Below are 11910 nucleotides of genomic sequence, written 5' to 3' on the forward strand. Positions count from 1 at the left end.
ACCCTTAATTGTATTACATGCAATCATAAAATATGCACCCTACTCTGGGAGGAAGAGGGAATTCAATGACAAACATGTTGCAAATATACACCAGGAAATAAATCGGACAAAAACTCTTGTTCAGTCTGAAGTTAGGAAGGGATATCAATTGCTTTTACTGTGAGTCACAAACTCAGTCCGATTAATGTCCATATGTGCAGTATATAGGCCTGACAAAAGTAACAGAGCACAACACACCCTATAGACCGTAGTTCCAGAACCTCCTGGCGATACACATTGGCAGCTTTTTTCTTTTGTAATATACACATAAAAAATGATCTGTTACAAATTGGAATGCCTTGTTTCATATTAAAGAACGCCGATCACTTCTCGATTATAATTTGACTTTACTGGGATACAGTTCTATATCTAAGCTTATAAATACATAATTTGGCAATTTTGGTGGTTTAGATTATTTTGGGCATAGCTTAGTTATTCGATGGACGCTCGACACGCGTTATAACGCTTGGAGGGAGCTCACCATTAGAGCTACGGCCGGTTTCAATTGGAGGTACTCTGTGTGTGAATACAAAATGTAATCTATTAGAGCAATCATGTCCATTGCTAGACTTTATTTCTACCTACGATTGCGACATCTGACGATTTAAGGTGCTCGAATTCGGCAAATGCGGTGATTGACTCTGCGCTGGTTGGCTGTAGGGCGAATGGCTTTCGTGTTGACGCGACATGTTTAGAGTGCCCGTCACCGTAGCTTCTGAAGTGGGCGGGACCGATGGATTCAGAGCAATGGCCACCACACGGGAACCGGCGGTGGCGACAGCAGAAGCAGCGGCACCAGTTGTGGACATGTCATGGAGCTCGGGACTACCGGTTTGCTGATTGTTACTCAATATCACCTGGGAGGGGTAGAGCGGGCTATTGTTAACCATCAAGTTTACGCCCTGGGACATGCCTGTAAAAATGAAATCTTATATTTATATATAGAGAATCTATGGATCTATGGTACTTACTGGGTAGGGTGGCTCGTGAATGCATAGGCACTCCATTATTGTTCTTTGGCTTGCGCTTCCTCTTCTGTATGCCTTCCTTTTTCATGGAGAGCGGACGGTTCATATTGTGCAACTTGAAGTACAGCCCACACGCATTGCACACCGGGTTGCCTTCGTTGTTTCGGCGCCAAAGGGTCGTCGCGTTGGTTTGGCAATTGGCACAGATAATCCCATTCCGCCTATTATTTGGCGCTGCGGTCGTCTTTGGCTTCGCCTGGCGTGGTGGCATTCGTGCGGCTCGACTATAGCCTGAACAATTGGGACAAAACCAGTCCGAGCCTTTACGTATGTACATCGAACTACAGGACTCGCACTTCACATCTGTCATTCCAGCATGTGAAGGTGGTATGGCTGTTGCCGTGGTCAGGGTGCCGTCGTAGTTGCTTATAGTTGCGGCCATGGGCCAATGCGCGGTAGTCATATTCCCGGATGCGTACTCATCGATCACCTGGGGGTGATAGCCGGACTGTACGGAGAAGAAACATTTAGAAGTTTTGCATAGGCTTTACGGTTGCCACTTTTCAGAAATATCCGGAAAAACTGTCATGTGTTCTTCAATGAGTGAAAATAATCGCACTCTCAATCGTCGACAAGATATGTGAAGATGATTGTGCTCGTAAATAAATGATCAAACAATTCTAATGAGCAGTAGACGAAGAGATCACAAAGGCTTCAAAGACATTACGAAACACAGGGATGAGCAGAAGATTTAAAAGTTGGATGCAATGAGTAGCAATGTAAATAGCCTTGCTGGTAATAAAAAAGTTACTAGTTCAAACTATAATGAGCTTGTTATGTAAAATTTGATGAGCTCCACTTTAAGTATAACAGGTATTCACAAATATAAGACAGTTTAAATATTTGGATATTGTTTGCATGTTTGATTAAAAGTTTGTGGAAGATTTTCGACAGGCAAAAGATATAGTATTGATAATATTTTAGTCTGGTTCATAATCTTCTCCTTTTTGTGGGTAAGAAAAGCAAACTTTAAGTGGCAACCGTGCACGGCCTACATTTTGGCTTTCGAATACTTACGAATGTGACATTCTGGTATTCGGGACCGGCTGCGGTCCACAGCGCAGGATCGCTGGGATTTCCGTTATCCTGAAAGGGTATGGCTTGGTAGGAGCCTGAACCAGCTTGCCGCAATGGATTCATGTTCGGGTCTGATTTTGTAATGAACGAAGCAGCAGCCGGCACGCTATAAAGCGTACCCTGCTGCAACGCCGTGGAATAGGAGTTGCTCGTGGGAAACGTCGAGCTGGGCGGGAAGGCGTAGGCGTTACCCAAGTCCGCATACGTTTTAGACTCGTTCGGATGGACACTAGCGTCCACCACAGGCCCCTCATAGTATAGGCTTGTGTTGGCCGAGTCGGGATCGGTGTTGGCGCTGGTGAATCGTCTATCCTCATAGCGAAGGCTCACATGAGCGTTGTGCGGCAGACTCTGGCCGGACGAGGCTATGTGAGCGGCAGCTGCTGCCGCAGCCGCTTGTTGCTGCTGATGATGATGGGGCTGCAGTGGTTCACTGGAAACCACAATGGTGTCCGTGTAGGGACCATTGGGTGTGGGACATTGCTGATGCTGTTGTTGTTGTTGTTGCTGATGATGGTGGTGCTGCAGTTGTTGTTGCTGTGCTTCAGAGGACACCTCGCTTTTGTCAATTGTCTCTATTTTAATGGCGGCCCCGTCTTCCGCCGTGTATATAATTTGTCCACTGGAATAGGAGAACAAGGCACCCGACGCTGTACTCGTCACCACCTGTTGCTGCTGCTGTTCCTCGCCACTGCGCGGAGCCATTTGGATGTAGTGGGCGGCAGGTGAAGAGTGATGTGTACGCTGATATTCCTGGTGAGCGTCTGCGGCTGTAGCCGAGCTGGAGCTCGTGCTGCTGGTGGTTGTGGAAAGCTCCACTTCACGTGGATCGTTCAGTTCGCTTTATTAACGGAATAAAATTGTTTAATCACAACCATTCACCATAAAAGTTGAATTAAAGAATCTTTTATATATATCGGTAATCTGTTATATTTTAGGTAAGAATATTTTTCTATATAATATTCTCTATATTTAACAATTAAATTTGTATACAATTTGTGTTTTTTTTGAAGGAAATATTATCGCGTTGAAGAAGAAAGCTCTTAAATTTTAAGGAAAAACTTTAAGGGATAGAAATTAAATTCCTGAAACAATTGCATTATTATTACTTTTTATTGCCAAACAACACTATATTTCATTCTACATTTGCACCAAATAAAGTTAACTAAGTAACTAACTAACTAAGCACTAATATATAATGTTGTTTAAAAATTCAAGGGATGTTTTAAATATATTATATATGAATACGATAATAGCTTTAGTCTTTATAGGCAAATGAACAGCTTGAACCTCATTTGAAATAAAACCAAACATAATTATACATAGGTTCAAGCTAGCCCGACCGTAAAATTCCCTATACCCAAAAAATCAATATTTTTAGAATATGCCTGATTTTTGAAAAAGTGCTAGATAAATTGCAAGAGAAATTTGTTCTTAATGATATTTCTTAATGCTATTATGCGCTTGTATCTGCACCGACTCGTCTCATTACACTAATCTAGAATACATAACATATACTCTCTAAAGTCGAATATTGTTTTTGCCATTCTTACCATGCTTTCTTTAAGCCTAATATGCCACTCTAAATATTAGTCCCTCAATAGTTCTTTCAGATTGGGGCAGTGTTAATGGATTTGAATTAGACACCTTTCGAAAATATAACTCAATATTAAAAAAAAAAAAAAACGACGTTACATATTTCTGTATTCAACATCTCCTCTGTTCCGCGTTTTTTGTTTACAAATCACATAAGTTGAATGAAGGACATTTTATCTTTCTCTAGCATTCATTCATTCTTGTATGCCTCATATAAATATTACTTAGGCAAGCTGTGGTAACCATTTAAAATCGGAATAAACTGAGTGTATATTAAATGACCAAAGGATAAATACGATAATGTAAAATGATATACTCGTGTTATTATAGTACTTACAGGGTGCCCGCTGTGGTAAGGATGCGGCGTTGGGGGCGTTGCACTATCATGTATGGGGCCAACTTATTATCCGCCTCCACAGCACTGGCTTGGCTTGTCTGGACTAGAACTCCGACGGGTGTGGTGGCCTGTTGTTGTTGCTGCTGTTGCTGCTGCTGTTGCTGATGGTCCTGCGCCAACTGCTGCGCCTCCAGTGTGCCTGCGTTGGATGTCTGCTGCGTCAATTTATCCGCGCCATTGCTGGTCTCACTTTTAATCTTGTCCAGCAATACTGGCTGTTTGCTCAATTGCAATTGCTGCTGCTGCTGCTGCTGTTGCTGCTGCGTGGTCTGCGCTTCCATCTGCAATGGACAAGGCGCAATTGATGAATGGGTTCAACAATTTGTGAGCGCGAGCTAATTGGTAACAGCTACGGACCAAGTTCCGGCCACATGGAGTGCGAACTTGACCGCACTTTGCAAGTGTGCCTCTATTTCCGCCACAAAAACCAACAAGAGAAAACCGCCAAAGCCAAAGTTAAAACCTGCGTCTGCGTCGGCAAAACTACAAAGCGCATTCAATTTGTCACCTACAATCATAAAATAAATGCCGTTCATGGGGACGCTCTTCTGGCTCACTATAGACCCATGCTCTGGCTGGATCTCTCGCCCGAGCTTTGTTTGATTTTCTCTGCATGTGTGTGCCTCTGCTGCGTTCTTGTGTCAACATTGCCGCACACATTTTTCACTTTTCATTTGAGCACTTTCGTGCGGGCGGCAGAGGAAACAGTCTGACTTCCCCAAAAAAATTATGCCCTGACAACAACTTCTCTTCCCGGCCTGTTGGCTCAAAGTCCCCGAACAAGTGTTGGCGGAAATAGAAGTAAAAAGTATTTTTCGCGTCTGTTAAATAAGAAATAAAATCGCAAAGCCATCAAATTTTGTTTTGTCAGTGACTGACTGACTGAATATAGTATAGGTATAGGTTTAGTATGTACGTATTGTTCGGGCCTTGACGTCAGTCAGCGTCAGTCATGAATTGTTGGGGGTGGCACGACACCGTTAAAGTTGTGTCAATACCCAGATGATTCATGCCGGGGCCTCGGCTGGGCTTTACTTCGCATTTAACGAGTTCAACAATATTGTAAAAATTGTTCACTTACACATTCACATTCATTCAGAAAAATACCTCAAGATTGCTGTTGCTTTTAAATAAATAGCCCGTATCCACCTCCAGCTCTACGCAGCTACAATATTATCCAAGAATTTCTTTCAGATTAATTCCCTATATCTTGAAACCGGCCGACCGATATGAATGAAACTATTTCTTAAATTTAATAAAATTCAATATGTAAATATTGAATCCTATCTGGTTTTAAAAAAAAAGGGAAATCCTGTATATTTATGGCTCAACAGCTACAACTTGGAAAGTACAGAAGTAAACATAATGAATGTTATTAGTGAGTCAATGTCTTCAATTCCAAAAGCTTCCATACATGTTATATGTTTCTGTTTCCCTTGGTATATTAGTTTTGTGCGAGTGTACATGTAACACACAGAAGGAGGCGTGGCGGACCCCATAAAGTACATATATTCTTGATCAGCATGACAAGCCGAGTCGATATAGCCATGTCCGTCTGTTCGTCTGTCTGTCTGTAGGAACGCAAGGATCTCAGAAAGTATAAGAGCTAGAATAACTAAACTTGGTATCTAGATTCTCCTGAGCCCGAGAAAGGACGAGTTTGTTCATTTTTCCCGATGCACCCCCCTACTTCCCCCAATTCGCGATTTTCTATAACTCCCGTAATTCTTCGAATTTTAAACTAATTTGGTAGACACATCCAGTTAGTGATTATAGATCCGTATACAAAGTTTCATTATGATAGGTTGATCAGAAAGAAAGTTATAGCCATATAACCAGGCCCAATGCACACATACATACATATGTACAAGTACACGCATAGACACGATTCTGATGTAAATGTATGTATGTAATATTTTATATTTAATTTAGTTAATTAATTAAATATATTAATTAATTAAATTAAATTTATTTATTTTTTGTGGCGTGGTACAGGGTATTTAGGAGTTGAGCCTGCTCGGCTTTAGCATTCCTTTCTTGTTTCTTTCTACATACTTGATGTCACATTGATATATAGCTACCAGGAATCACATAATATGAGCTCGTTCCAGAGCAGGTTCTCAGGGTCATCAATCATCTTCTGCGATGATAATCGAAGTCACGAGTTTTCATAAAATTTAATAATTCTCCAACCCAAGACAGATATTAACCCTTCGTATGTCTAAGATGCATATCTACAACATCATATCCGCTTAAACTCAATTGATTTGATTACACTGAAAAAAGCTAGCGAATTGAAATTATGATCTCTTTGTGATTTGTGGGATACAAGCAAATTATACGATTTCTGTATTAAATTTTCCAATATAAAAAGTACAACTAAAAATGGGATAAATGTGGAGTAATGCTTTAATAAAAAGAATTTTTTATTTTAATCAATCATTTTCATTTACAAACATTTTTTCACCCCCCAGAAACAACTTTAATGTAGAAAATATACATTTTTTTTTTTCTTTTTTTTTTGATAAAGATAAATTTCTCAGTTTGGTATTTCATTTAGAGTGTAGTTGTAGTATCCGACTAGTCCCGCATTGAAATCAGAAAAAATGACATACGAAGGGTTAAATAAAGAATAACACATAAACATAAAAAATACAATCGAAATTGTTATTTCCCTTCTACACAAGCGGAAGTCACAGGCCGAAATTTTCGCTATCCAGGAGCGACCTCACCATTACGCCAGTACTAGCTACGGATATATGAATAATAAACATCTGCAAATATTCGGACTCTGTGTCATTTATGTGAAGGCTCAACATGCAAAACTGTTCTCATTTCTTCCAGAGATGGCAGTACAGTTCTCTGTCTCTCTCAATTGGTCATAGGCACAGATTAGAAGGTAATTGCAAAGCCGACGGGCTGGAACGACACGGTAACACTGTCACTCTCCATCTGGATGAGGAAAGCATCTATATACCAATGATCCGCGGCAAAAAAACACTGAACGCAGATCTCCAAACTAAGCACAAACTACTGCACTTGGTGGTGATCGGGGCTTTCAGCGGACAGACTTCGGCTTACTTACAATGACTTCTGTCATGGAGAAGGGGAGAAAATAGTGACCATCCTTATCTGCGATTGCCCGGCCCTACCTAAAACAGGAAAGAACCGAAGGAAATATCCAAATTCATCCAGGTTTCTGGTTGGGTCTAAAATATGCATTCAAACGCAAAACACCATGGGCAGACGGAACAACACTTTATATGTCCAGTGGGCCTAAGTGAGTCAGTCTTCCCTGACTAACACACCTACTTGTACAAGTATGTACCTATCCACCTACACTTGGCATAATAAGCCGATGTTTGAAATAAACATCAATAATTTGTGTAATTATGTAAAGCTAGTGTATAGTATTGATAATTGAGTCAGAGACCTATCCGTGACTACCGCGCCTAGTAATGATTATATTATTCTAAATAATGATTACTTACCTCAAGAAATCAAAAATATAGATTTACAAATACTAAGAATCTCGTATGTTTAGAAGCAATCCGAAAACGTCCGTTCACCGTTTACTCTCTTAAAATCAGACCTTCGAGATGGTCTTTACTTTTACTTAAAAGGAGATCGATAAAGCACAACAAAACTTCAAAAAATAGCGATTATCTTATTTCAAGAAGAAATTGTTCTTCAATTTAACTCAATGGCTTAAGAACATTAAGAATTCAAGAAATCTCAGCTCTTAGAATTCAATAACATCAATGAATACCTTCGTGAATGTCAAGGTACATAAATACATAATATAATTTATGTTTATGGATGTGACAATTCAAAGCATAATATTAATGTGCGATAGAACATAACAAAATTATATGCATTTCAGAATAAAACAAAATCTAGTCATGTGTGTCCAACCAACCTGATATTAAAAAAGTCAATATAAATTGGAAAACATACTTAAAACAATATATTTGGTCTTAGTATACGAATTTCCAAGCTTGTTTGGTATCGAAATAGAACTATTGTTAATTGTGAAAAGACTCTCTTTGTATTTTTTCTAGGACTCTGCAATGTCCAGATCCATTTAGACACAACCCCACTCTATTGTTGGCTGGGGTAGAGCTTTCATTATAATAACGAAGGCCATCAAAACAATGCATATTTAATTTGAGTATTAATGCATTTTTCACATCTAACAGAACGAAACGGCTTTAGAAGCAAAAATCTAGCTTGCTCCTGACGCCGTTTCTAACACGGCTTTTATGATACTCTAAACGAACTTGTGTTTCCCAACACTTAAATAATTTTGGTATTTTTGTGGCTGGAAAGCATTGTTTTTCTGCCATTAGCCAGCACAACAAATTGAAAGCTATAAATTCAAATGCATATAAATAAACTATATAATATAATATATAAGCAAAATTAAAAGCCATACAATTAAATACATATAAAAAAACTATATAATAATCTTAGTGAAATTACTCGTTATATTTTCTCCTGTTAGCTCTTGTTTTAATAATATATTATATATTTACAATATTGTCAAGCTATGGACAAAATAACATATTAATGTCTATTTGAATACTGATTTGACAAAACTACAATCATATTATATTACTCTTAGAAGTGTCCTATTAAAAGGTTTTATGTAAATGGCGAGAATGTGGCAATCCTTTTTAGAAATGTGCATATCCTTTTAGAATATGAGTTTGGGGGTTTTGATTGCTGAAACTGAAAATACTCAGACGCCTCAAAACCGTTGTGATGTTCAGATAATGAATCGCATACGTCACATCCAGTTATCAAGTTGGGGTAAGCTACACGAAAAGTTAAGATACTGCAGCACAATATCTTATCCAGAGCAGCACAATCAATCAGCTGTGGCTCTTGCTTCCACTTAGTTGGGAGGTCATGGTTACTTTAACAACGGAACAACAGAAACGTCATCAATGTTCAGATAGATACGTTATTTATGTTCCGTCTATCTGTAACTATAAACAATAGATACTGGCCGCGGCAAGAGAGAATTAGAAACTCATAACATTTCGCTAGATTTGATTGCGAATATTGGTAAATAAATACTAGATAGAAAAACTTTATGGTGCCATATTAGAGCCTCAGAATGCATTTCACATTTGTCTACCTGTTTAGTTACAACAACAACAAAAACAAAAACCCATCCTATTGTAGGGTAAGTAAAAAGTGGCGCATGTGTCGATAAGATGCCCCAGACAGCTGCATTTACAACTCAATTACTCTATCTAGTCGATGTTGCCCCTTTTTTATCATCCGTCAAGTTGCGGCGCGTGTCTAATACTTAAAACTATCTGCAACTATCGCTCTCCATATAATTCATTATCAATAGCAGCCGCAGTCGCAGCCGTTGCCGTCGGCGCCGCCATTGACCAAATGTTAAATAGCTGTAATGCGATTGGCCCAAGTTAAACTTTTGCTGCAGATTAGGGCCAAGAAACAACCCCTAACACGCGCAGGGGTTGGGAATGGTTTCATTCATAAAATAAAAGTGCAACGATAACCATTTCTCGAGCACTGTTAATGGTTTCCCCAGGATCGGGCAGGCGGCAGTAAAGGTGATAAGATTTACAAAAATTCTACATTGCAGACGCTCCAGGGTTCAGTTAAAATTTCACCTTTGGTTCATGAATGAAATACTCGTAGCTCGTGCGTCCAGTTCTCTCTTACGGCTCAGCTACCCCTAACATTGATGAGCATGTTTCCTATTTTTAAAGAATTTTGACGCCACCACTGCAATACACTTCTTGGCTCATAAAGATAACCCATCTCTCCACGCTTGACTCTTAAATGGGTTTCGGGCCTTAAAAAACTGTCGCAGTTCCTTCCCTGTGTGTGTGTGCGTGTGTGCTGACCCTATTGTTGCAACGAGGCTGCCGATGAGTCATTCCAGTTGTCTAATCTCGTTTCTTTATAGATCCCTGGCCCTGCCGCTGCTCACCCTTCTCAACTACTATAGTATTGTCAACTAGCGGCTGACATTGCAATGCCCTTGGACGGCACCATCCGAGTCAATATTTTTTAATGTCCGCGTACGAGTATGTAGGAAAAATATTCTTAATAGAATAGGTGACAGGTAATTAATCATTTGTTAAGCTTTCCTCAACTTTTATTTTAGTGAAATACTTTTTAACCAAATTGCCATATGTGTAGTTAATGTAAATAGTAATTTTGTATTCATATGTATGTGTAAGCAGCACATCTCATTAAAAGATGTCAGACTTGTGATATGTGTAAGCCGTCTAAGAAGGATTTGGTCGGCTAAACATATTTAATACAAAATCACAAAAACTATTTTTAAATAATATATTTTAAGAAACACATTTATTTGCTAATCGGTCTTATTATTCTCAATTATCTGCTGTGACTTTTTGAATTATAGACTACTTATATGTATAGAAAGTGCTTCGAATTGATTTTTATAGCCCATATCTTCTTTACTTAAAATTCAACAAGTATTTTGAGATATCATTTTCCCGCACAAATTTTTGAGAATAGATAAATTGTGTTAAAATATAACAGTTTGTACTGCAATTGAGAAAAAACTTAAATTTGATTTTCAAGCTTTTCACTGGGATATCACTCAACCATTTCCACCTGTTTTTCATGTAACTGCAGTTGAGGAATTTAATTCCCCTTCGGTTTCCAATACACTGAGAAACTGTTTACTTGCATTACTTCTGAAGTTTATTTGCAGGAATGGCACAATTACCTTATTTTCCCTTAGTTATCGCTTTTACGCACCTTTAACTGCATTTTTGCATCTAAAATGATGTATCCCAAGATTATAGTTTTGTTGTTTTTTTTACCACTGTTTTGTTCTCGCAATTATATCAAACGCAAGATTGCTGTGGTAATGGTTGAACCACCTGTTTATCAGAAAACGAGGGACGCGCGTAGATATCATATACGTGTATAGTTGCACTCAAAAAATTTAGTGAATTTTTAAACGATTTTGTCTCTGATCGAATTTGTTAGAATTTTGGCCCTGCGCGGAGTGGAAACTGTCGTTGCGAATTTGTTGAACTTTTCTAACAATAGTATGTGATTTCTTTTTTGGCATCCGTAACGCGTTTTTGCTGTTTCCCGCGCGGCATTTAATAATAAATGCTATATTTTCGAGACCAGGTTGGGCTGATGGAAACTCCGACACCGACACCGACACCAACGACGACGACGACAACGACGTCGACGCGACGCATTGCGCATTGGCCGTGTTGTTAGCACCTTGTGTTGTGTAGCGCGGCGAAGAGCGCCCAATTAAAACCCACACAGATGCACCCGCCAACCTCACAGATACAATTTCGGGTCGAGGTACATAGCACCTTTGTGGCTGGCCGAGAGTTGTGGCGGGAACAGCTACGCTGATTTTGCATATGTGTGCGTGAGAGTAAGTTATGATTTATTTCTATGCTCTTCCAACAAGCTATCTTGGTATGGGTTCGTTTTATCTTATCGCCTGCAATGAAAGGCGATAAGGCGATAAGCCTGCGCTTGTGTGCGTGAACGGCAAACAGCAAAAGCGAAAACAACAGCGCCAGCAACAACGTTGGCGGCGGCGGCGGCGGCGGCAGTATTGCTAGCTGGACTTGTTGGTAGTGGTAGGTAGGAGCGATAACTATCTGTGAGATACAAATTGTGCATGTGTGTTGAGCTACATACAGCCTTTGTGTGTGGGTATTTGTACCTTTATCTGCCGTTACATATATACACGCACAAATAAAAAAAACTAAACCAAAC

General features: G+C 39.4%; 1 protein-coding gene across 3 annotated transcripts; it reads right to left on the reverse strand.

Annotated features, from left to right (window-relative positions):
* Positions 1-366: 366 nt before the first annotated feature.
* Positions 367-11236, reverse strand: LOC115625239 (box A-binding factor). Of its 3 annotated transcripts, none has more exons than XM_030520230.1 (6): positions 10915-11236; positions 4078-4418; positions 2085-2985; positions 1011-1515; positions 625-952; positions 367-555 (listed from the first exon to the last, which is right to left on the reverse strand). In XM_030520230.1, exons 1-6 carry the CDS (start codon positions 10924-10926, stop codon positions 468-470), a joined length of 2175 nt encoding a protein of 724 aa, XP_030376090.1. In that variant the 5' UTR covers positions 10927-11236; the 3' UTR covers positions 367-467. The 3 variants fall into 3 exon arrangements, with proteins under 3 accessions (XP_030376090.1, XP_030376089.1, XP_030376091.1); XM_030520229.1 differs by having other exon boundaries at positions 625-967; XM_030520231.1 differs by lacking the exon at positions 10915-11236 and adding an exon at positions 10883-10909.
* Between the last annotated feature and the right edge of the window lie 674 nt (positions 11237-11910).

The sequence above is a fragment of the Scaptodrosophila lebanonensis genome, unplaced genomic scaffold (assembly GCF_003285725.1).
Source record: "Scaptodrosophila lebanonensis strain 11010-0011.00,11010-0021.00 unplaced genomic scaffold, SlebRS2 tig00000072-arrow-pilon, whole genome shotgun sequence".
Taxonomy (NCBI): domain Eukaryota; kingdom Metazoa; phylum Arthropoda; class Insecta; order Diptera; family Drosophilidae; genus Scaptodrosophila; species Scaptodrosophila lebanonensis.